This window comes from Alosa sapidissima, chromosome 12 (genome assembly GCF_018492685.1).
Source record: "Alosa sapidissima isolate fAloSap1 chromosome 12, fAloSap1.pri, whole genome shotgun sequence".
Taxonomy (NCBI): domain Eukaryota; kingdom Metazoa; phylum Chordata; class Actinopteri; order Clupeiformes; family Clupeidae; genus Alosa; species Alosa sapidissima.
This window is the reverse complement of record NC_055968.1, coordinates 22,395,491-22,419,918: the sequence shown is the minus strand read 5'-3', so window position 1 is coordinate 22,419,918 and position 24,428 is coordinate 22,395,491. Positions and strand designations below refer to the sequence as shown.

General features: G+C 42.8%; 1 protein-coding gene across 3 annotated transcripts in view; it reads right to left on the bottom strand.

Moving 5' to 3' along the window:
- The window catches only part of obscna (obscurin, cytoskeletal calmodulin and titin-interacting RhoGEF a), a 47,682-nt gene that overhangs the window by 11,963 nt on the left and 11,291 nt on the right, over window positions 1-24,428 (bottom strand). For 2 of the 3 annotated variants that reach the window (XM_042057638.1, XM_042057640.1), the window contains exons 21-56: window positions 23,979-24,245; window positions 23,450-23,716; window positions 22,637-22,903; window positions 22,205-22,471; window positions 21,816-22,082; window positions 21,233-21,499; window positions 20,689-20,958; window positions 20,101-20,379; window positions 19,674-19,931; window positions 19,071-19,337; window positions 17,289-17,555; window positions 16,509-16,775; window positions 15,346-15,612; window positions 14,235-14,501; window positions 13,783-14,049; window positions 10,964-13,531; window positions 10,706-10,787; window positions 10,513-10,625; window positions 9,967-10,076; window positions 9,455-9,655; window positions 9,106-9,191; window positions 8,342-8,515; window positions 7,733-7,892; window positions 7,302-7,409; window positions 6,744-6,908; window positions 6,028-6,186; window positions 5,491-5,668; window positions 5,164-5,277; window positions 4,762-4,929; window positions 4,345-4,447; window positions 3,621-3,750; window positions 3,384-3,489; window positions 1,151-1,265; window positions 842-1,002; window positions 633-745; window positions 129-300 (exon numbers count right to left, since the gene is read on the bottom strand). In XM_042057638.1, coding sequence (XP_041913572.1) covers window positions 129-300; window positions 633-745; window positions 842-1,002; window positions 1,151-1,265; window positions 3,384-3,489; window positions 3,621-3,750; window positions 4,345-4,447; window positions 4,762-4,929; window positions 5,164-5,277; window positions 5,491-5,668; window positions 6,028-6,186; window positions 6,744-6,908; window positions 7,302-7,409; window positions 7,733-7,892; window positions 8,342-8,515; window positions 9,106-9,191; window positions 9,455-9,655; window positions 9,967-10,076; window positions 10,513-10,625; window positions 10,706-10,787; window positions 10,964-13,531; window positions 13,783-14,049; window positions 14,235-14,501; window positions 15,346-15,612; window positions 16,509-16,775; window positions 17,289-17,555; window positions 19,071-19,337; window positions 19,674-19,931; window positions 20,101-20,379; window positions 20,689-20,958; window positions 21,233-21,499; window positions 21,816-22,082; window positions 22,205-22,471; window positions 22,637-22,903; window positions 23,450-23,716; window positions 23,979-24,245 — 9,297 coding nt within the window. The remainder of the gene's footprint in view (window positions 1-128; window positions 301-632; window positions 746-841; window positions 1,003-1,150; window positions 1,266-3,383; window positions 3,490-3,620; window positions 3,751-4,344; window positions 4,448-4,761; window positions 4,930-5,163; window positions 5,278-5,490; window positions 5,669-6,027; window positions 6,187-6,743; window positions 6,909-7,301; window positions 7,410-7,732; window positions 7,893-8,341; window positions 8,516-9,105; window positions 9,192-9,454; window positions 9,656-9,966; window positions 10,077-10,512; window positions 10,626-10,705; window positions 10,788-10,963; window positions 13,532-13,782; window positions 14,050-14,234; window positions 14,502-15,345; window positions 15,613-16,508; window positions 16,776-17,288; window positions 17,556-19,070; window positions 19,338-19,673; window positions 19,932-20,100; window positions 20,380-20,688; window positions 20,959-21,232; window positions 21,500-21,815; window positions 22,083-22,204; window positions 22,472-22,636; window positions 22,904-23,449; window positions 23,717-23,978; window positions 24,246-24,428) is intronic. The other variant, XM_042057639.1, reaches the window with a different exon arrangement.

Below are 24,428 nucleotides of genomic sequence, written 5' to 3'. Positions count from 1 at the left end.
CGCGACACCTCATTTGCATGCATGTGGTCGAGTCTAGTTTTACATGTTTACATTTATTGTTGGACAAATACAAAACTTTAAAGTAAATTAAGTTGCTGTCCAGTGACTAGACAAGCCCTGTGCCGTACCCTCCGACTCCAGCGTGAGCTGGGCATGGCAGTCCACCAGGCCCGTACTGTTCTCCGCCTCACAGGTGTACGTGCCACAGTCCTCCCGCGTCACACTAAACACATTCAGAGAGCTCCGCGCCCCAAAGAACACCATCTCCACATTCTCACTGGGCAGCACCTCCATTCCATCCTTCAGAAACACAGAGCATGATCAACACACAGATACGACTTCTGACAGACAGATGTATATCATAGAGGGAATAGGTTTTATGCAGAATCAAGGCGAACTTAGTTATAAATGTTCTTCGTCTTTCCTGATGTTACCCTATTATAAAAGTGGTTTTATTAATAGACCTATAGATAATGTTAACTTGTGCAGCAAAATTGTGCACATAGGTATGGTCATATTGCTGAAGTGGTATTATTATGTATGGTCTTTAGATTATTGATTTATGCTGCAATTATTATTTATGCTGAAATATGTTGTGTATAGGAATGAGTTCTACTGTAACAGTTCTGCACCTTAAGCCAGTAAATCTCTGGTTGAGGCTGTCCTGTAATGATAGTAGTGAAACTTGCAGGCTGTCCGAGTTTCACACACTGATCCTCTATGGGAACCTGGATGGAGGGTGGATCTGAGAAAAAACAACATTATCTCCATTAACCTACCAAAATACTAAACCACTAAACCACAGCCTGTTCAGACAGACACGCACACGTAGAGCACATACCTGTCTCTATTTCCTCCTCTTCTTCAGCGACAGCAACCGTCTCAGCAACCGCTGCAGGCTTTTTAGACACAGTTTCAGCCTTTTTTGACACTGTTTCAGCCTTCTTCGGAGCCATGTCCTTCTTCTGCTTGGGCCCAGCTCCCCCTGTGCTTGCAGTAGCTCTACAAAGACAACGGAGAAGCAAACAGGTGCTGTTTCATAACTCCTCTCAAGATCTAGCCACTAGACACCTGAAGTTTCAGGATGAAGTCAAATTCACATTCAAAATCATTTAACTTCAGGTCGCAACTTCTCTGTCCACACACTCACGGTTCAGCGTAGCCGGGCTGGAAGAGCATTTTGCAGATGCCAGAGGGGGTCAAGTCCATCTGGAACCAGTTCTTCACCAGGGAGCCGGACCAGGTCTCGGATTCTGCCTCTAGTTCTACAGGATCAGACATGATTACTGACCACCTCATATTGGTGACAGCTAAAGAAAGGACCACTTCACACTTTTAAGTGGACTCCTGACCAATTTTTTCCAATTACGCAAATGTCATGAACGATCAATGGATTAAAACACTGTAACTGTCACTGAAATGAAAAATCACCACCTTCCCCAATACCCTAAACACACTTATTTCAAACATTAATTTTAGCTTGACAGACCTGCCATAAACACCATAACCTGCTGGTATAATCCTTTAGCAGAGTCAAAATAGGAAAGGTCAGACTTACCTTTGGTGATAAAGGCTCAAGGCAATGCATGTGTCACGAGTAACGTCAGTCACACACATTAATCTGCCTTTTGCTTTAATCACTGTGAGAGGTGCCAGGCGCAAGACCTTTTTTAGGGGAGGCCCAGTAGGGGTCCACTCGAGACCAAGCACATGGCCAGCTCATTTGGATAGGGTGAGACAGAGAAGGTATGTGGACATATGGACATGTGGTGGACATGCACCAGTTTGGGACAGGAGAGACAGGACGACACATACAGCATGCACCAGGTGTGTGTGTGTGTGTGTGTGTGTGTGTGTGTGTGTGTGTGTGTGTGTGCGTGTGTGTGTGTGTGTGTGAGTGTGTGCGTGTGTAGGCCTACAGCGTGACAGGATGACACACTTACATGAGGATGGCTTGGTTTGGCCCTTTAGTCTCCTGTTCTGGGACTAAAAGAGGAAGGAAGTGGGATGAAGAGGCATGATATTAGAGAGAGGGTGGGTGCATGTGGGGGGGGGGGGGGTTCACATGATTGACACGTGTCCAAAAGCTACTGATTAACCACTTATCAGGCATAAGTGTATCGCCTGGCTCTTGAGAGGAACCAATGAATGATGATAGTCATGGCATACATGTAATGGAGCATGAGGATTCTTTTGAGGAGTCAACTCCTATCTGGAGCGTTATCTGAGACATGGGCACTATCTATTTACATGCATGAATATGAACACAGTACAATGGACACAACTACATACATTCTGAACTACACAGAAGTGATTTGATTGTTTGGACTGAATGACATTCATGTCCTTGTGAAATACTAGAATGAAATGAGACTATTATGAGATTCAAAGAGAAACAGTTATGATGATGAAAAAGATCTAAGACCTTCCAGTAAATGATTTACTAAAAATGAGTGATGGACTGTTTTTGGAAAATATGAAAAGCTTTTGGAAATCCAACCATGATCAGCCACATCGAAGGAAAATTACTCGATAGAGTCCAATTCCTGATCCAGAAATTGGACGTTTGAGTAGGAAACAAAAGGAAAAGTAGCACGGCAAGGCAAAAACAACTTAAAAATAAATGGAGGTTTCTTTCATTAATATGTAATGAAATAAATGTGTTCAGTGTTCAGTGGAAGGCAGACACTGTTGTTTTCGGCGTTTATGGTTTTCACAAAACAGGGGTTAGGTGGGATGGGAGGGAAACTGAGTCATGACAGACAACCGCCAGGATCTCTTACGTATCTCACGCGATGGTGGAGAAGGTGGAGAAGGTGGAAAGGACATGGGGGTAAAATATGGGTTTGAAGGATGACGTGGCATGTGCTCAGTCGAGTCCTCTGAATGCTCCTTGCTTTCACGCTGGCTTTCAGTGCAGGCTGCTTCTACTCTTCCTAGTGTTGCAAAAAATGTGAACTTGCCCGGGATAAAAAAAAATAGGCTGAAGGGTGACATTGGCATGTGTTCAGTCGAGTCCGCTTGGAGAGTTTGGAAAAGCTTCTGAATGTTCCTCGTTCCATGCTGGCTTCAGTGCTGATATTTCTACTCTTTCTGGTGTTGCAATGAATGTGAACTTGCTTACATCTCTGACCTTTCTTAAGGTCATGCAGTTATTTGTGTATTAACTAGCTTCATGTCCTCTACCTTTGCTCACACTTATGATAGTCTCATTTAGTAGACTCTATTATTTAAAGTCACTTAAGCACAAATACACATTCTCACTAGAAGCCTATGTGTGTTTCCTGGGAATCTACCAGCTGTGCCAGTTGCACCTCAGGGACCACTGGTTGGAATGCATGGTCAGCATGAACTTTTACCTTGACTCTATGCTCCTCTCCTACCTTTGGCAGAGACTGGTGGAGCTTTCTCTGGGACAGGTTCTGTGGGAGTTGCAGGTGGACGGCAAAGTTCAGCTTTGCACTTGGCACTTCCGATCTTATTCCACAGCTTTGGCAGGCAAAAGGAAGGAGAACAACCACGCAGCATAAGTAATACACACAAAATATCTTGTAATCTAGCAAAAGTCACATTGACTAAAGTAGTAAAGTACAATGAAAAACAGATGTTTCCATCCGTACCTCACACTCGTAAAGCCCCAGGTCTACCTTCCCAGCCCTCTTTATGGTCAGTGTGAGCACTCCAGTCTGGGGCTCACAGTCAATCTGGTACTTCTTCTGGTTCTCCAAGAGCTTACTGTTTTTGAACCACCTAATACAACCAAACATTCATAGAATCTTAACTATCTCAAAAATTCTGAAATTAATTCTGAAATCTGAAATTCTGATCAGAGGTACATCATTAGTAGTGAATCAGAGAGTGGTTATTATTTTTCTGCAAGAATAAAAGGCCATACACACAAAAACACTGGACAAAGTCTAGAAAAGTATGACAATTGTGATTTACTTGAAGAACAAAAAAATTAGGGCTGTCAAAATAACTGATTAATTTCGATTAATTAATTTGAGAAAAAATAACTGATTAAAAAAAGTAACGCAGGTTAATCGTTTCTGTATGACCTTTGACCGTTGTAGTCAGTAACCATTAGACTGTAAAATGAAGGAGAGAGAAGAAAATGTGCTGCCTAGATCATTGATTGAAACGACTTGATGGTGTTGATAAAAATAAAGTGTTGATTAAAATAAAGTCCTCTGCAATGTATGTGATAAAAAAAACTTCTTCCCGAAGCACTTTTGAATTTATTTCCTCAGCATAATCGATTGACAGCCCTAAAAAAAATCCTTGAACTTAATATCCCAAGGGATATTTAAAAACTCACTTAATTTTCTCAATGCAATGAAATACCTTATTCTGGGTAAAGGAGTGCATAGTGTAGAACACTGGAACTGGACATCCTTCCCAATGTCTAGCTGAACATTCTGAAGTTTAATCTTGAAGCTAGGAGGCACTGCAATACAAAACACACAAAGACGTGCTGTATTCATTTCAGAAATATTTTGTTGCATAATGTGCATGCATGGGCAGTAACTGCCCACAGAAGATAGATTAAAGCAGAAGATTTCTCCACAGATTCCCCACAGATATCAAAAAAATTTTGTATTTAAACGTTTGTACATTTGTGAACAAGTATAGGCATACAAGAGATCGTGTTTTGTATTGCTGGTGGTTAGTGAGGTTCCCCCTTCAGCGCTTTGGGTGACTTGATAGAGGGCTATATAAATGCAAGTTGTTTTTGTTGTTATGTTTTGTGTTAAAACTCACCATCCACCACAATCTTTGCCAGGGTGCTGGCATTCCCCATGCAGCTGGTGGCGTAGCACATGTACTGGCCCGAGTCCTCCATGCTGACTCCAGTCAACACCAGACAGCAGGAGCCAGTGTTGCTCTCAGAGACCATGTGCTGCTCATCCACCTCAACAGCCTGGCCATCTACAGACATGTCCACCACAAAACACAAAACAAATTAAACCAAAAGGTCAATGAGCTGCACTACCGTTTGTATGAAAAAAAAAGAAAAACATATATATTCCATTCAGATTGAAAGGCCATACTGTAGATTATCACTGCTAAATTTCTATTTATTTTCTAACTCAATACACTTTAAATGCCAAGAATACAGTAGATATGTTTCAATTTGAGAGAATGTTTATGGCTCATAATTACCTTTGTACCAGGTGACTTCCGGTCTAGGAGATCCTGTGACCTTGCAGGACAATTTGACTGTCTGCCCAAGTTTGGTGGTGCAGTCGCCCAGTAGTAGGTCAAAGTGAGGTGCACCTGATCAAACATATAGTCACAACTGATTATACAAGCTTTCAGAATGCCATTACCCAAATGAATATAACTGGTTTATTCTAAAACAGATTAAGTTTTATAGTTCTGATATAACTGCTATAACAAGATAATGTATTATTTTGAAGACGGGGCATTGTTGCGCATGGAATATTTGGTACCAAAAGCCCGAGCTGAGAACAATGAGAAGTAACTCACAGCGCGAGGGGAGGCAGCTGCACTGGTGCAGCTCTCTCAGGTCCTTGAGCCAGGACAGTTTGAGGAGGACGGAGCGTGACTGCAGGGTGATCTTGCGTACGGTGCCACGGTGCTCGTGCCATAAACCCCAGGCCCGCTCATCTCCTTCCACAGACTCCTTCACCTCAATATCACCCAGCTGAGCAGACACACACACACACACACACACACACACACACACACACACACACACACACACACACACACACACAATAGAGAAATAAACATGCCTAAGGTCATACCCCAAAACTCATACTGAGATACAACTAGAAAGAAATACTCTTAGCAGTTAGGAATCGTCACATTAATGCCTGTTATGTTTAATAGCAGCTCTTGACAAAGAAATGACTCCTAAATCAGCCTGCTCAGAGCTTCTTTTAGCCTGAGGAATGTAGACTTCAGACTGTAAAATTCATATTTGTAAGCTAGGCATTTCAAAATTCAAATTTCACATTGCAGACAGCTCTGTATACCCAGTGGCCCCTCACTCCCTTATACCTTCATCTTGTTTTTGAATATGTAGGTGTCACCGTGTGTGTCAGGGTCTTTCTTGAGCTTGCAGAAAATGACGCAGTCTTTGAAGAGGAAGACGTGACGTTGTTGGCCGCGGAATGATAGCTTGGTTCCAGGTGACTCCTCCCACACTGTAAACGGGCCCTGTTATGATGACAGAGAACACAGAATAAAACAATTTTAAACAGCTCAGTGACTTGATGAAAGGTGATTATGTGCATTTTCTTTGCTGTGCAAAATCCAAATACATCCACAATAATGCAAAACTTGATTAGCCTACACTGCAGTCACACAGTGTGTGGCTTTCGTCAAAATAGTAAGAAAAAAGGATTCTTCTCAAAGTGTGAGGTGAACAGTGGCATATAGCAAAATGCTAATTTTCTATTTGAAAGGCACTGTCAACAGTTATGTCATGAAAAATGTAAATGCTTCTAAGAATACAATAATGGCATGTATAACTGAAGCATGACTGTTGGCAACTGCTCTAGTATTCTGTGTATGTTGATTTGTTTGAGGTGTTTCCAAAAATATTTAAAACATAAAAAATACATAAAAAGAGCTGAAACACAGAGCTGTATTTAGAATGACTTCCTAATTATACGTCCATATTCCATAATTATACGTCTTAATTTTTCATCGACAAAAGCTGTAGACAGAACTGTGTTGTATGGTAATGAATCCATCCATCCACCCATCACTACCTGACGAATGGGTTCTCCAAGTCCACTCAGTGGGGCGGGGTAATTCTCTATCATGGCCACCTGTTCCATGTTCTCAGCACGCCAGGGCAGACTGGACACCACAGAAAATGCATCCTCCAGCAGACAGCAGCTTCGCTTAAACTTGGCCTTGTTCCTTATGAGCTCCTATAAATAATTAAAATCCAGCGAAATATCTGATGAGTATAAATGTGTGCTTATGATTCAACTATATAATTAGTGCAGCAGTTTAGGGAAAATGCAGAAAGCATGAAACTTGGCACAGGCCAGGGATACTAATACCCCAAGTGAATTTAAAAAAGTGCAGGCAGTATTACCCCTTGTGCCCAGTTTCATGCTCTATGCGAAAATTAAACCAATCCGATACTTCCGACCAATTAAACCAATCCGATACTGCTCAACTAAATTTGACTCAAATAATGGAAATCTACGTATCAGCTGTTTCAAATATGAGGTGCATGAGATCATGATGTTTCATCTAAAATCTAGTCTTTGATGATGCTCAAAATGCTCAAAGAGTTCTCTCTCATGAAAGCATACCTTCAGCAGGGACTTGTACATCTCTATCCTTTCCAGTGGCCTCTGTAAATAAGTGCTGACACTTAGTACTTCGGTATGTCGGCGTGCCAACTCAGTCTCCTGGTATTTCTGGAATTTCACAAAAAAAAGAAACAGAAAACATCAGTAGCGGTATGATGGCTTCTTCCTCAAATAATATGACTGTTGCACAAAATGCTCATTTGATGATAGATAATGTACTCTAAGTGTTCAGGTTGTAGGGCAACAAGCTATCGATATAATAATGGTTTCATCTCATAGAGTACATATAACTGATGACACTGTATTTCTGTACTACAGCTGTAGTGTACAGCTGTACTGCAATTTGCTTTAAAAGCTTGCTTTAAAAATGTTGCATTAATCACCAGCTAAATGAATAAATGTACATTATAGATGGTGTTCTGTCACATTACCTGGAAGAAGTGCTGAGTGTTCTTTTCATTGAGGCAGGCCTCAGCTTGGGACTGGCCCACAATGTATTGAAGGTACTTCTCAAAGTCAGACGCTTGGCTCACAAAGCACATAGCCACATCATCGTCTGTGGAACACTCCATCAGCTTAGGAAGAACTGACCTGTGGGGGACATCAGACATACCCTATTAATCACAACAGGACAAAGACCCAAACACATGAGAGGAGGAGAGACTTAAGTGCAGACATGTTTTAGCCTGAGCTCACAAAAACGTAGGGAGAAGCAAGCCAGAAAGGGGATTTGACAAATCTCTGTGGCAAAAGATTTTCTGAAGTTACACAATAACAAATACCCTGTGGCACCACGTAGGAGATAGGTTGTGCACAGTACAAAGATCCTAAAGTAAGCACCAGTGTAATTCTTTGATTGGTTAGGCTACGTTTCAGGATATGCGGCCTGAAACCTTTCATCCATGAAGACACTGGGGGGCGTTTTGGCACTTGATGGAACACTTTCCATCCATCATTCCATTCTTAACCTCAATTCTCATTGACACCAGGAACAACAACAAAGTGAAAAACTGAAAATCACAATAAATAACAAGCATTACCTCTCATGGAAGTTTGTGATCTCTTTGATGTTGCGGAACATGTACTCCTTCTGGCTGAAAATGGGGAGAGGCACCTTGGAGCTGGTCTCTATAAAGCGCAGATGGTGGGACACGAAGAAACTCAGCTCCCTCACAAACTCTTCCTCTCCACTGAGCAGGCCCTGGATCAGCTCACTACAGGGACCACAGAGACATCACACAGGTCTCACTCACATGATTTGTACATCTAGTTGATATGTTGTGAATGTGCTTTTTTGTCACTAGGGAGCAGCCCAGTACAATGTTTTCCATTTCACACCAGTTATACTGTATACTTTCTGTCATGTTGTAAAATAACTTGGTGTTTGTCTGCAAAATTACAGACCAGGTCAAGGATTCCCTGATCTAAGTATGTTAGGCTACCATGGTCTCCTAACTACTGGCATGAGAATGCTATTGATCAGCAATTTAAATATGTTCTTAGCTTGTCCACCCAAAGCTATAACTCAGATAACAAACACAGACCTTGGCACTGATCATGCATACCAAAACAAGGGAAGAGAAGCTTTACTTTTGGGTGTAACGTAAATGCTTCTTAAATTATTCAAGAAAATGTTCTGATGGGATGTAAATTTAGGTGTGAGAGATGATGAATGTGTTAGATACGCCAGATAAGAAAAAAATACTAGGAAAACTCCCTTACCAAGACAATTCAATCTGAGTTCCCACAACAAATCATACAGTGATATGTATATTTAGTTATGCATAATATTATTTTCACTCACCTCACAGTGTTCTTGAATTCATCCTGGCTGGGTTCCCTTCCCGCTCTCTCATACAGCTGTGGCTCTAATAACATTGAAAATGGCTCCTGTAGAAAAAACAGAAGTACCAGTCATTTTCATTTTGTACCAAACATGATCATAAACCATAACATGACTGTTTCTGAAAGCGTCCCTAATTATTTAGCAAATGTCAAAGCGTGGACTTATTTGAAAATTCTTACAATGTTCATACTGTGCTGTGTTCAATCAACTTTAATCAACATAAATATACCAATTCAATCATTAAAGCATGGAAAATATATAATATAACAAATTCAGAAATGTGAGTGTGAGTGAGTTTCCATCATACCCTTCCCCTCTTTTCCAGGTATGCTGGTGACACCCAGCCTTGGCGCGCTGGAGTGATTTTGGTCGGTTTTGTGCGCACCAACCAACGTGTGGGATGCACAGAGTCCAGAACCTCCACATATTGCCCCTCTTTCAGCACAAAGGTCTCCTTGTGACCACCAGTGGGGTTGCAATCACATTTGGCCACATAGATATCAAATATCTGCACAACATTAGCAGAAATAAATGATTAATCAGTACTACAGTTTAACCTAGTGAAACCTAGTGAAAAATAGACAGTATAACCACTTCAAAAATGTTTAATACTAATCAATTATGTGAGTCAGGGATGGCATAATAGGTGGCTGTAGGGGATGGGGTGTTAGAATGATTCCTAGAGGATTCCTGCATTGACAGGGGGGCCCATACAGCTAAAGGGTCAATATTATTATTATTTGGAAGGCCAAATATTATATAATTTCATAGGACCCAAAATGTTTAGCAGCGCCCCTGACTTGAGTTGTCCAACTGTACCTCTCCTCTGTCTTCCTCTCCGTCAGATTCTGAGAGGGACTCATTGGCAGATGGCTTATGGGAAGGTGAGTATTTTGGAGATGGGCTCCTGCTCACAGCAATACCACCTGCTGAGAATACACCAACATGAAGGAATTACAGACATGTAGGGAAGTGTAAATGAATTATCATTCTCGTGGTATGGTGTAAGACAAGACTTTTCTGACATCTATGTCATAAGAAAAAAAAAATCATATTCCATTTTTAGCGTTGTCTTATCCTACATAGAGAACTAGTGATAGCTTGCTTTACATCATTGGTTTACTAACTGAGCTAATACCACGGGAGGAAAGGTGATTGCACTATTTTAAAAAAGTGAATGAGATACAGAACAGTTTCATTTCAAATCAACCCACAAGCCAAAAACATCTACAATACTGCGATCATATTTTAGTTAAAAGTCATGTTTCCATTATTGTTGTTTTTTTTTTTCTTGCCAAACAAAACAATTGAACATGCTCAGAAATTATTAGTTATCCTTTAGGAAACCAAAGGGTGTTTACTAACCCTGGATTTGAAGCTGTGAGGAAGGCTTTTGGGGTTGAAGATCGATGCTTGGAAGCTCTTCAGTAGTTTCTGGCAGCTCACTGCCTGATGGTGCCTTCTTCAACTCTTTTTCTCTGTTAATATACCGTAAGTGTCAGTGTTAAGTAGTTCATATTAATGTCAGGTACAACAGATCTGTTTATTGCTTTCTCACTTGATTGGGAAGTCTCTGGAGCCAAAGTCAGACAGGGATTCTGCCCCATCTGGTGCTGTGTCGTAATCAGAGGGACAGGACACTAGGGAAAATAGAACCAATGAGTACAGAGACAATTTGAACTAACATGGACATACGTACATACATACATACCTACAGTACATTCATACATTCATACAGCACTTTATGTCAATTAGGCCTATCAAGAGAGTTACAAATAACAAACTAGAAAATGAATATTGCTGTAAGTGAACTCACCAGAGCTCGCTGAAATAAGACTTCTGCGTTTTTCTTTGGCTCCAACATGTTGGTCAACCTTTGGGAGATCATACACCTGCCTCAAGGAGCCTCCTTCCAGTCTTAAAGGTTCTGATACAGGTTCCAGTTCCGATTCGGTTCCGATTTCAGGAACTAAGGCAGTAGCTGGTTTTACATGAACTTGTGGAATAGGCCTTGGAGAGGTCTCAACTGTTACATTTCCATTGTAGCTTATAGTTCCAAACTTGTTTACTGCTTCACATGTGTATATTCCTGTGTCCTTCTGGGTCACATTGTCAATTATCAGTGAGCAGGAACCATCATCTTGCTTCTTGATATGGAAGCGTGTGCTTGGTCTGATCTCCTCACCATCTTTCAACCAACGCACTGTATTGGGCTTACCCTCTGCAATACACTGAAGACGAATGGTGCCATTTAACTCCACACTTTGGTTCTTGAACACTTCTTTGAAGACAGGCCGCATGTCCTTGCGAGTCTTGTAGCCCTTGAACACTGCTTGGATCTTGATGGCTGCTTCCAGCATCTCTGGTTCCTCCTCTACATTTATATCTATGCTTGACGCTTTCTGTTCTTCAAGCTCAGTCAATTGTTGCTCTGAAATTATAGCTTCCTCTTTGTGCCCTGCTGAAATTACAATGGGTTGCTTGTTTATCTGAACAGGTTTAGACTCTTCTGGAGTTTGTTGTGCGGTTTTGATAGGTTCATTGTTCTGTTGCACAGGAATAATGGATTCTTCTTTAGGTGTTGTACTTGGCTTGATGGGTTCTTCATCCTTCTGTATAGAAACAATGGATTCCTCTGGATGTCTTGCTCCAGTTTTGGTTGGTTCTTTGTTCTCCTGCACAGGAATAATAGAATTTTCTTTAGGCGTTGTTCCAGGCTTGATGGGTTCTCCATTTTTCTGCAAAGAAACAATGGATTCCTCTGGATGTCTGGTTGCAATTTTAGTGGGTTCTTTGTTTTTCTGTACAGTAATGGTGGATTCATCCTTTGTAGCTGTTGCAAGTTTGACAGGTTCTCCATTCTTATGAACAGGAACAGTGGATTCCACTGTATCTTTTGCTGCAATTTTGTTGGGTTCTTTGTTTTTCTCAATAGTAGGTTCTCCATCCACAGGCTGTTTGCCAGTTATGGCATTTTTGTCCGTCTCTACAAGAGCAGCAGGTTGTTCAGGAGGTGCTGCTGCTGCTTTAATTGATACTTTGTTCTTTCGAACAGGAACAGTTGGCACCTCTGGTAATTCTGTTGTAGTTTTAACTGGTTCATTGTTCTTCTGAACAGCAGGTATTTGTCCTTCTGAAGGTCTTCTTAAAGTCTTATTAGATTCATCTTTCTTCTGTACAGCAGCACTGTATTCCTCTGGAGTGTTTTCTGCAGCTTTGCTAGGTTCCCCATTTTTCTGGATAAGAGCAGTAGTTTCTCCTGGGCCTTCTTTTGATATCTGTCCAGCCATCTTACTTCTCCGAACTGGGACAGTGATTTCCTCTATACCCTTTTTAGCAGTTTTGACTGATTCTTGATTGGTCTGGATGGAAACAGCACTTTCTTTTGTGACAGTAATTTCTTTGGTGGGTTCCTCGCTTTTCCTGGGTTCCTTGGTCACTTCGGTAGGACTCTTGATGTGTGCCTTGCTTTCCTGAGGAGATACCGTTATTTCATCTTTGTTGTCTGTAGATGCGCTAACCACTACTTTGTTTTTCTGAATTGCAGCAGTGTCTTTAGTCACTTCAACAGGACTCTTAATGGTTTCTTTGCTTTTTGCTGTCTCTTCATGTTTAACCTCTGTAGGTCTGAGACTTCTTCTCCTTTTTGGAGGAACAGGCAGCTGTTCTGCACCTTTGATGGTCTCTTTGGCGGTCTCTTTGACGGTCTCTTTGGTGGTCTCTTTGATGGGCTCTTTGATGGGCTCTTTCACCGCCTCTTTTGGTAGGACAGCCTCCCGTAGGCCTTCATCTTGAATGCTGACAGAACCTTGCCTCTGTTGTCCAACAGACCTTGAGACCACTTTAGGGGCTAGTTCTGTCGGTTCCTCTTTGGCATAGTTACTCTCTTCAATCTTGGACACGCCGTCATCTTCCACTTTTTGCCTTGTTAATGTTTTCTTCCTGAGATCTTTATCCACTTTTTTATTATCACTGACATCCGTTTCAGGCTGCTTTACCACTGTCTCCTTTTCCAGTTCTACTTTCCCTGCCTTAGCCACAGGTTTAGCAGGGGGTACACCAGGCTTAACTGTATCTGGTTTAGGTTTTGGCTCATCCTTAGGAACAGGCCTGACCTCTTTCACTGCCACAGAGGCTGTGGTTTGAACAGTACCAGCAGAACATGTGTAGCACCCTTTATCCTGGGGGTTAATATTAATGATTCGTAGCTCTAGCTGACAGCCATTTTGCTTGATTTCATACTTTAAACCAGACCTCAGAGGAGCGTTTTCCTTCTTCCACTGTGCAGTGACTCCAGGTTTAGAGAGTTCACAATACAGAATGAGAGTGTCACCCTCCTCTGCCTCTTGATTTTGGAGCTCTTTGTGGAAGACCAGTGGCACCTCTGCAAAAACAGAAAACGCTGCATCAACATGAGGCATTTACATTCCATAAGCTTGTAATCTCCTCTCTGAATAAATGTACTGTTGTGTAGATATCAGGGATTACTTAGGATATAACCTAAATATATCACTTGAGCCTATAAAAAAATATACACACAAAAAGAAAAAAAAATAACGCCAAACCACAGCGTTAACAAATTACATATTTGGTCCCAATATTTATGGCATTGTATGACATTTTAGATTATTGTACCTTTTACTTTTACAAAGGCAGTTGTCTGCTGATCCCCAGTAGAGCATGTGTAGTCTCCCTTATCCTGGGGGCTGACATCATGGATACACAGCTGCAGTTCACAATCAATGTGCTTCATCTCATACTTGCCACCAGGCCTTAGTAAAACCCGACCCTTCCTCCACTGCACTGGAATTCCAGGCTTAGAGAGTTCACAGTTCAAGAAGATCGTTTCACCCTCCTTTGACTCTAGGCTCTCCAGTTCTTTTTGGAAGAAGAGGGGGTACTCTAAAAAAAAGAAAACACAGGAGGTAAGCAACTGCATGAAGTATTCTGATTAGAGGATATCCTTTGTTATACTGTACTATTGTGCCACTACTCACAGTTACCACTAAGCCTATTTTCCTGAGATTCAGGAAACTTTTGGTGAATTACTAAGGTCCCAAATTATTTTGACCAGAAATGAGTTTTACCTTTAACTGTTATAGTGGCTTTGGTCTGCTGATCTCCAGCGGAGCATGTGTAGTCTCCCTTATCCTGCGGGCTGACATCCTGGATACGTAGCTGCAGCTCACAGCCATCCTGCCTCATCTCGTACTTGCCACCAGGTCTCAGCAGCACCCGACCCTTCCTCCATTCCACTGGCACGCCAGGCTTAGAGAGCTCACAGCACAGGAGGACCGTCTCCCCCTCATCTACTTCCTGGCTCTGCAGCTCTCCCTGGAAGAACAGGGGGTGCTCTGGGGGAATCAAATCAGATCAGAGCAGAGCAGATCAGGTCAGTCAATTTGCTGAAAATCGGATCATTCTATTTAAACAGAGGTATTCACATAATACTTGGCACGTGGTAACTTTATTGATGGGAAGGCTTATGACCAGAGTCTTGCTGTGTCTGTCTGATTTAACAGTCCAACATTAATCAAGTCAGACCTCAGACTTGGCTCTATGTCGTTCTGAGTTGACTAATGAGTGGATGCGATTGGCTGCATGCATAGGGAGGGATAGAAAATTGGATAACCTCTCTTCTAGTTTTACTGTGTGGACAGTATGGAGTTGCCTATTAATATGCGAACAATTTCAAGCAAATTAGTATGTTCTTTCATGTCTTTAGATTGGCAGAACTTGCAGGCAGCTAATACATGGAAATTAGTGGTCAGCTATGTTAATGGAGAAGTGTGCGAGTTGATGTCCTCTCTGATTGCCATGGTTATGGAAAAATGACAGACATTTAAATACAAGGAATTGTCATGAAGCAAAATTGGGGAAAGGGAAAATGAACAGAACATATTGAATTTAATACATACAGAAGAATTGCAGACATATTTATTTACTTTAAGTGATCCACACAGAAGCCACTATATACTGTAACAGTAGACATTAACTGGTTCATGCATTATGGTCTGATATATGTCTTGGAATCTCACTAAGTGAACTCAAGACTTCAGTGACCAGGTAGGTAACACTAAATGAATAAACAAACCGCCTCCCGTGGAGAATAAATGTCCATTGGGTCTACTGGGAACTATCTGAAAGAGGAGCAAACCCACACCTACACTCTGAGGTCTGTTAAGAGCTATACAGTACCTTTCACCCTGATTGAAGCTGTGGTGTATTGGTCTCCAGCCGCACACTTGTAGTCTCCCTTATCCTGTGGGCTGACATCCTGGATACGTAGCTGCAGCTCACAGCCATCCTGCTTCATCTCGTACTTGCCACCAGGTCTCAGCAGCACCCGACCCTTCCTCCATTCCACTGGCACGCCAGGCTTAGAGAGCTCACAGCATAAGAGAACTGTGTCGCCCTCCTCAACCTCCTGGCTCTGCAGTTCTTTTTCAAAAAACAGGGGGTGTTCTGGGGAGAGAAAATATCGAAATTTGGGAACAATTAAGTGAGCCAACTCACTTCACAAGCAGGCGAAGAAAACACAGGTCGTCTTAGTGACCTTCACTTGGAGTTGTCCAACTCTTGAAGTTCTTCAGGCCCCTTAAAGAAAACTCCTCAAGGAGTTGGTGAGTGGTGACAATATAATATCCCACAATTACACCAAATGTGTTTTTGCTCTTTTCTCTTATTCTAAAATATGTTCTGTATGGAGTGGACTCTTTTACATTTTCAATGGAGTTTCCAATTCTCCAGTAACCAAAAGACAGGTCCCAAGAGAAACAGTGATGGCATAACATGGCATGCACTGAAAGGGTAGAATAATAAAAAGAGCAACCCTGGAAATATTACGGAGAAGCAAAATGTGGCAACATTTTGTTACAGCTAAACAAATCAATACTGTATACAGAGAGAGAGAGAATGCTGATTTAGCATTTAATAGTAGTGTAATATGCACAAAAGGGTAGTTTGTTTCACAATCATTTTATTTTTGTTTGTCCTGGTCCTATCATCTAATTTTCATAATTAAAGTCTTTCAAAACATGAGCCTATATTTTGACTCACACTGGCATATGTGGATCATTTTAAGTACTTGTGCTAATGGTGAAACTATCCACATAAGGAACTGATAGGAAGCATCTTGGTGGCCCTCACAGCAGTAGTGACTACAGTAGATTTGCTGGATACATGCCCGAGTTAAATGCTATCTGGGGTGGACAAATTCCTGTTACTATTACTATAAACCTATTAACTTAATTTCACGAGGTTGAGGACGGGTGAGAGCAGTGTATACCCAAATGGATTCATGGTCTGTCCGAGCCAGCAGGGACCTTCAGCACACATGCATGAAGGAACCATTAGCATACCTTTAACTCTGACTTGGGCTGTGGTCTGCTGATCTCCAGCGGAGCATGTGTAGTCTCCCTTATCCTGAGCGCTGACGTCATGGATACGCAGCTGGAGCTCACAGCCATCCTGCTTCATCTCGTACTTCTCACCAGGTCTCAGCAGCACACGACCCTTCCTCCATTCCACCCGCACGCCAGGCTTAGAGAGCTCACAGCACAGGAGGACCGTCTCCCCCTCATCTACTTCCTGGCTCTGCAGCTCTTCCTGGAAGAATAAGGGCTTCTCTGGAGAAAACCAAACACAAACATCGGGTCAGCATGTTCATGGTGCATAACTAATCAGACATACACAAACATACTGTACACAAAAAGTCCCCCTAAGTGTAGGGATTTAGGAGGGAATTGTGCATTCTGAATTAAACATTAGTTTAGATGCACAGGATAAAACTGACCAAGGCGCTGACAGAATAAGACTCACTGTAAATTCTTATTTACATTCAGACATAAGATTGTCTTACAGTACATGGAGAAACAGAGACAAAAATGCATACAGCTGGTCTAGGCGGCGTGCCATGTTTTTCTTTCCAGTGTGTTTTTTTGTAATCACTTTGTTTAGTGAGGCGCCAAGCTGTAAATGTCTGAAACAATTTTTGTCTTTTCCCTGGCCACGTTGAAGTCAGAATTGGCCATAAGCGTGGGTGTTCACCAATGCCTTGACCTGTCATATTGTATTAGTCTGCATAGGGCTGTGTAACGTAAGCTAAACCAGATCCCTTTAGGACATCGGAATACTTCTACCTTTTACTCTCAGTGAGCCTGTGGTCTGCTGATCTCCAGCGGAGCATGTGTAGTCTCCCTTATCCTGCGGGCTGACATCCTGGATACGCAGCTGGAGCTCACAGCCATCCTGCCTCATCTCGTACTTCTCACCAGGTCTCAGCAGCACCCGACCCTTCCTCCATTCCGCAGGCACGCCAGGCTTAGAGAGCTCACAGCAAAGGACCACTGTCTCACCCTCGTCTACCCTCTGGCTCTGCAACTCCTCCCGGAAGAAAAGAGGATGCTCTGGGGGTAAAATGAGGGGAGTAAAAAAGTACTGTGTCAAACACAAACTAACACATGATGATGAAATGTAGTGGGTGAACAGAATAGGAGTAAAGTGTTTAGTTGAAAAGCAGAAAAGCAAGTACTGTCAGTGACACGGTAGATGCAGTATATCTTCTCTTGGATGAATGGAACTAATAAACCAGAACGACAACAAAACAAAACATAGGCAGACTCAACTGTTGCCTCATTGTTATTTATTTATTTGCTAGAACTGAATTTACCTGCTTACCCAAACATCCATAAAGTCGCACACCTTTTATACCAGCATACAGGAACATTGCTCTTAACAGCAGCGCTTTCAGTGAGTAACTAAGAGAAATAGATCAGCAGGACAACACCTAGTACTAAAATAACCCTGGATGAATTGTTCCCCTTTTTCTACTATCAACAGTTCTCTACATCAAACCGACACACCCCAAACCTTTTCTGTTCTCTGTGTTACATTCACCATGACAACAAGAACGCTGACAGCTTCAGCAAATCTAGGCCAGGAGCTGCAGGCAAAGTTGCATCAGGGTTCTATACTCATCTCAAACATATGTTCTTCATTCTCAATTCTCAGTCACATGAAAAGAAATATTGTTACTATAATCTATCTTAATCTACAGCACTGCATAATTCTTCCAAGCGATTTTCAGATCAGGCCCACAACTTTAGCTGTCTTCTGTAAATGCCAGATCAACACGACTTAAGCTGTCTTTGACTTCTTCTGTAATGTTCTCCTGGGTTCAGCAGTCATATTTATGGAATATTATTCCTTCATGTTTGTGTGTTTATTGTTCCTTCAAAAGTTCTGAAATCTCAGGTTTAGGGTGTAAAAGACACTCCATGTTCTGTAATAAGCTTTTGTGCAGTTCTTTAGCAGATTAGGGGCGTGTGCACACTGGGCACGATTCACTTGTATCATGCCGGAGTACGGTTCTCTCACGTTCTTGGTCCGCACTCTGCATGCTATCAAACTGTATCCAGGCACGGTTCAGCTGCTGTGTTCCAGAATCTTTGCATAGGCGCGATCATAAACCCAAATGTGCCTTGCCCGAGTCCACCTCATGCGGACCCGGGCACGGATAAGGGTACTGTGCCCGGGTACAGTACGGAGCTACTCTGGTCAAAGGAACCGGACTTTGCGGGTCAAGCTTACTCGGGTATGGTACGGATGGCATAGTGTGAGTAGGCCCTAGCTCTGGTCTTGCTGACGAGTTAGATTAAATGGTTGAGCGAACCTCATTATCTTCACTAAAATAAAATCAGGTGTACTCCTGACCTCAGTCCAATAAGCACATTCTTTTATGTGGTCTGTAAGAACTGCTAATGGCTAATGGGTACGTTTTGTGAACAAAAAGACATTTACTTGGATGTGCTTGCTGTCAGTTTTGCTTAGAAAATGGTTGGTAAAGCACTTCACAGAAGCTTAATACAAATTTGTGAAAGTCCACTTGTCTGTGATTTATTGTGTCACAGCTTTGATCATACCTTTCACTTTGACAATGGCAGTAGTTTGCAAATCTCCAGCGGAGCATGTGTAGTCTCCCTTATCCTGAGCGCTGACGTCATGGATACGCAGCTGGAGCTCACAGCCATCCTGCTTCATCTCGTACTTCTCACCAGGTCTCAGCAGCACACGACCCTTCCTCCATTCCACCCGCACGCCAGGCTTAGAGAGCTCACAGCATAAGAGAACTGTGTCGCCTTCCTCAACCTCCTTGCCTTGTAACTCTTCTTGGAAACGCAGGGGATGCTCTGAGGAAACCAAACAAAAACCAAATAAATGTTAGCGCTCCTCTTCCATGTCATCTTGAGAATTTGCTGAATGGATCATCTTACTGTAGTATTTGCATACAACATTAGTACTACTAATATCTACAAGTGACAAGCGATGCCCTCTGTTGCATGGAGTTCAAGAGACTTCATGACCTTTGAAGTCAAAAAAGTAGTATACATCGCACACTGGAGGGTATATTTTGCTGACTTTAGCGTGAACAACGCGTTTCGCAATTTGCTTCATCAGGTTCACGACCTTTGGCACTTCATGACCTTTGTCAGACCTAAAGGATACTTCTCTGGAATCCATATTACCTTTGACAGTGAGAGTAGCGCTGCACTGCATATCACCAGTGTCACACGTGTATAGCCCAGTGTCTTCTTTTTCTACACTGTGAATCAGCAGAAGGTTCAGTTTCCCTTCCTTACGCAGCTCATACTTTTCTCCCGCTAAGAGAACCACGTTTTTCCGCTTCCAGGCAACTGGGGTGCGCATGTCAGAAGTCACACAGGATAGAGTGGCCGTGCCTCCCTCGAAGATGGTGGTGTCTTTCAACTTCTGCTCGATTAAGACTATGACCATGGAGACAGAATGGTTGTTACTTTCAAAAACAGAGCACAATCGCATGACAGATGTAAAATGAAAAATGATATCTTGTACTGATGGTCATGAATCTTCCAATCCCTTGCATTAAATATGTCAAACTCACTGCTTATCCTATTTTCCTGTGGACTTCCTCACCTTTGGGTTTGCTTAGCACACGCAGGCGAGCTGAGGTTCTCTCATTCCCCACGGCAAACGCCACGATCCCGGCCTCCTCGGCGGTGGCCCTGGTGAGCACCAGGTGATGCTCCCGGCCTCGGCAGCTCATCTGGTTCATCTCGTTCCTCTGCAGGACGGTGGAGCCCAGCCACCACACGCCATCAGCGTAGTCGTCATGGGAAACCTCACACACGAAGTGGGCGTCCTCTCCAGCTGTGACACTCAGGTCGCGTAGCCCTGACACTATCTTCACATTTTCTGGAGGAGAAGGGAAAGGATCCATGCAGTTCTTTGTGGTATCAACTCATAACTACTGTATACATTTAGGGCCAGTGTCCTATACATGGATTAAGCCTAGTCCTACACTTAAAGAGAACCTCAATGGAAATCTCTGCTCAATCTATATAATACAAGGAAAACTGGCCTTTAATTATATTTCACTGTAGTACCATACCTGTGTGACATATGAACAGAGAAACTACATTTAGACACACAATATGTTGGCTGCTCAAGGAAAGCTCAAACCTAACACACGCCACATTACAAAAGAAAAGCATGTTATCTTACCTTTCACCTTAAGTTTCGCACTGGTCACCTTGCCTCGCGTGTTACAGGTGTAAACTCCGGCATCCTCTGGCCTCACCCGGCGGATCTCCAACACATGAGTGTTGCCCTGTTGCTCTAGGGAGACCCTAGCCCCTTGGCTGAGCATTTCAGCGTCCTTCTTCCAGATCACTGGGGCGTTGGGATTTGAGAGCTCACAAGTTAGGGTGACAGACTCTCCTTCAGTGGCCTCCAGGTCCTCCAGCTCCTTCTCAAAGTACACAGAGGCAGCCGCTAAAGGGGGAATGGACAGTAGACAATAAAGTACAGTTACGATGGCAAATAAAGCTTGTGAAATTGTGACTGAATCCTAGGAAGCTTCTGGAACTTGAATACCAAATTAAGCTGGAATGCTTTTAATCTGTAATTCATGTTCATAAATACTCTCATTCAATTGCACTCCTAGGCAGTGTACAGAGAAGTAACAATCAAAATGAAACATGGGTTCTTTGCTCCTCTGGGTGAACGTTTCACTACAAAATGGCCCTGTCCATGTTATTGCACCTACCCCTGACATTTACTTCTGCAGTGGTCCTCATCTCTCCAATCACACAGCTGTACTCCCCAACATCCTTGGGTTTCACGTTGTTGATTTGCAGCTCAGCGAATTGACCCTCGTATTTAATCGCGTACTTGGTACTGGGCAGGATCTCGTCTTCGCCTTTCCACCACTCCACCGAGACGCCGGCCTTGGAGAGCTCACACCTCAGGATCACCACTCCTCCCTCCGAGGCCTCCTGGTTCTTCAGACTTTGCTTGAACGTCACAGGAATCGCTGAGGAAGAAAATCCACTATGCTAGGTCACTTCATAGATGGGATATAAATCCTTATTAACAGAGCTCTTGCCATATTGTAATAGAATGCACTATAAAGGACAGTGTACCAAATTTACTAACAGTTTCCTACATCACTTTAATATTCTGTAACTGCATTGCCAACCTTAAGCAAATGTGTTTCCTTCAGCCTTAGTTTTACTATACATATCACTTTCCACTTTATTCTGGAGTATATAATGTTACACTGTACTAAATAGTTACTATGTAACAAGAGTTGTGTAATATAAAGTGTGAGAACAAAAGCTTCCTCCTACCAAATATTTTAATGGTGGCCTTGGTTTTCTGGTCTCCACACACACAGCTGTAGACACCACTGTCTTCCTTCTGTGCCTTCTTTATGAAGAGTTCCATGGTTGCGTCTTTCTGTATGATTTGGTAGGTTTGCCCAGACTTGAGGACCTCATCTCCCTTTCTCCACTCTACTGGGATGCCTGGTTTCGACAGCATGCAGCTCAACGTGATACTGTTTCCTTCCTCAACCTCCTGGTTAGCCAGCTTCTTTTTGAAAGTGATGGGGGGAACTAGAAACAAACAAACAAACACACCTGCTTAGATATGCTGACAAATATCGTACATCAATCAAAAAGGAGGCAAGTTACACTGAGTTCCTTGCATGCCTAGTGAATGGCAAACCTTATATTACCTTTCACAGTGAGCTCAGCGCTTGACTCAGAGTCTTTGCTTTTGCACGTGTACTTCCCAGCATCACTCTCCTCTACACTGGATATCACCAGCTTGGTGAATTTGCCTTCCTGTTTCATCTCGTATTTGTCCCCGTGCATCAGGACCACTCGTCCCTTCCTCCACTCGATGGGAGCGCCAGGCTTGGACAGCTCACACCTGAAGACCACGGTGTCGCCCTCCTTCGAGGCCTGGTCCTGAAGTTCTCGCTTGAAGGTCACAGGAAGAGCTGTGCAACCAAGCCAAAATGAAATATCATGAAAATAAATTTTTGGAGTCATCACCGAATCTATCTGAACTAATTCTTTGATTTTGATGATATCTGCAGTAATTGCTTTTTCCACACATTAATCCAATAAGTTGTTTACACCTTGAAAGAGAAAATGAACGATACCTCTCACTTTCACTTCTGCCGTAGTCTTCAGGTCCCCTACTGAGCAGCTGTATATGCCAGTGTCCTCCAAAGACACATCGTTTATGAGCAACTCCACAATCTTCCCTTCTCTCTTCATCTCATACTTCACTCCTGCAGTCAGCAGTTCATTCTCCTTCCTCCATTTGACCATAACTCCAGTTTTGGACATCTCACATCTCAAGGTGATGGTGTACCCTTCCACGGCTTCTTGATTCTTCAGATTTTGCTTAAATGTCACAGGGGTTGCTGAAAGAGGGGGTGACAGTGAATGTTTCATCAGTGTGGGAACAAGATGCATGAAGTAATGTAGCATCAACTCGTAGATAGGTTCATGACTTAGAGTGTAGCAGAGAGAAGCAGTATAGTAGCAGGATAGCATGTTCAAGATGCAACCAATACAAGTGGGTTTGGGTATGTCTCATCTTGCTCCTCCTAGTTAAGCTAAGTAAATACCCTTAAAGGTGCAGTCAGCGATTGTACGCGCCCATAACATTTTTTGTCACATTCAACAATCATCTTCTCATGACCATTAGCTGCCCATTCCACGAGTACACTGTAAAAAACCCTGTAGGCAGCCCAGGCTCCGAAAACTGAAAACAGTGGGGGCAGCCTGTAATGAAACCCTGTGTGGAGTTTCTATGGGAATACTGAAGGGAGGGTTAAGCTACCTCTCTGGTGTGTTTCGTTTGGTCCTTGGTTAAACTATAATGTATGTTGTTTGATTGCACCTTTAAGGTAACATCCCACACACACACAATGTCTGTCTTTCTCTTGAAATCCTATTTCTGTTACCAGTTATGGACACGATGGCTGCTGTTTTCTGCTCTTTGCAGACGCAGGTGTAGACGCCACTGTCTTCTGGAAGGGCTTTCCTGATCAACAGCTCCACCACGCCCTCTCTCTGCCTCGTCTGATACTTCTCGCCGGTCCGCAGCAGCTCCGCTCCCTTGCGCCACTCCACCGACGCGCCGGGTTTGGAGAGCTCACAACGTAACATCACGCTGTTGCCTTCTTCAGCCTCAAGGTTCTTCAGCTCTTTTATGAACGTAGGAGGAAGAGCTGGAGAAAGACACAGAAAAAATAAAAAGAATTTTGAATACTGTGGGTCTCAGTTTGTGTCTTCTACGTCCAACAGAGTGATAAACAGGACCTTTGACCTAAAGGTCAAACCTATAGAAATGTATAAGAATATACCATCAAAAAGATGAAATATCATTGTAAAAGATCAAGGGAAATAATATTAGCCTGTAATGTGTCAGTAAAATATTTTAAAAAAATAGCCTTTTTGGGCTTTCCGGAGCATTGTACAGACTTGTCTTACCTTTCACATTGAGCTCTGCCCCGACTTGGGCATCTTTAGTCTTGCAGGTATATCTGCCGGCGTCGCTCTCCTCCACCTTCCGCACCACCAGCTTATTGTACTTTCCATCCTGTCTGATCTCATATTTCTCCCCCGACTTCAGAATCAGTCTGCCTCTCCTCCACTCCACTGGAGCTCCAGGTTTGGAGATCTCGCAGCTGAACACGGCACTGTCCCCTTCCTTTGCTGTCTGGTCCTGAGGCTCTCGGTTGAACGTTACCGGATGCGCTGAGGTTATAAAATCAGAATTAGACTGGCAGAGCCCCTCGAATGAACATTCTCTGAGTATAGTTTTACGGCATCTCTTAAAGAAGCTGACGTTCACAGTTGTGCTGTTTTGGTTTCAATAGAAACATGCTGTTCAGTGCCATGTTGTGATACAAAAATGCACTCAGAATGCCATTCAGAAAT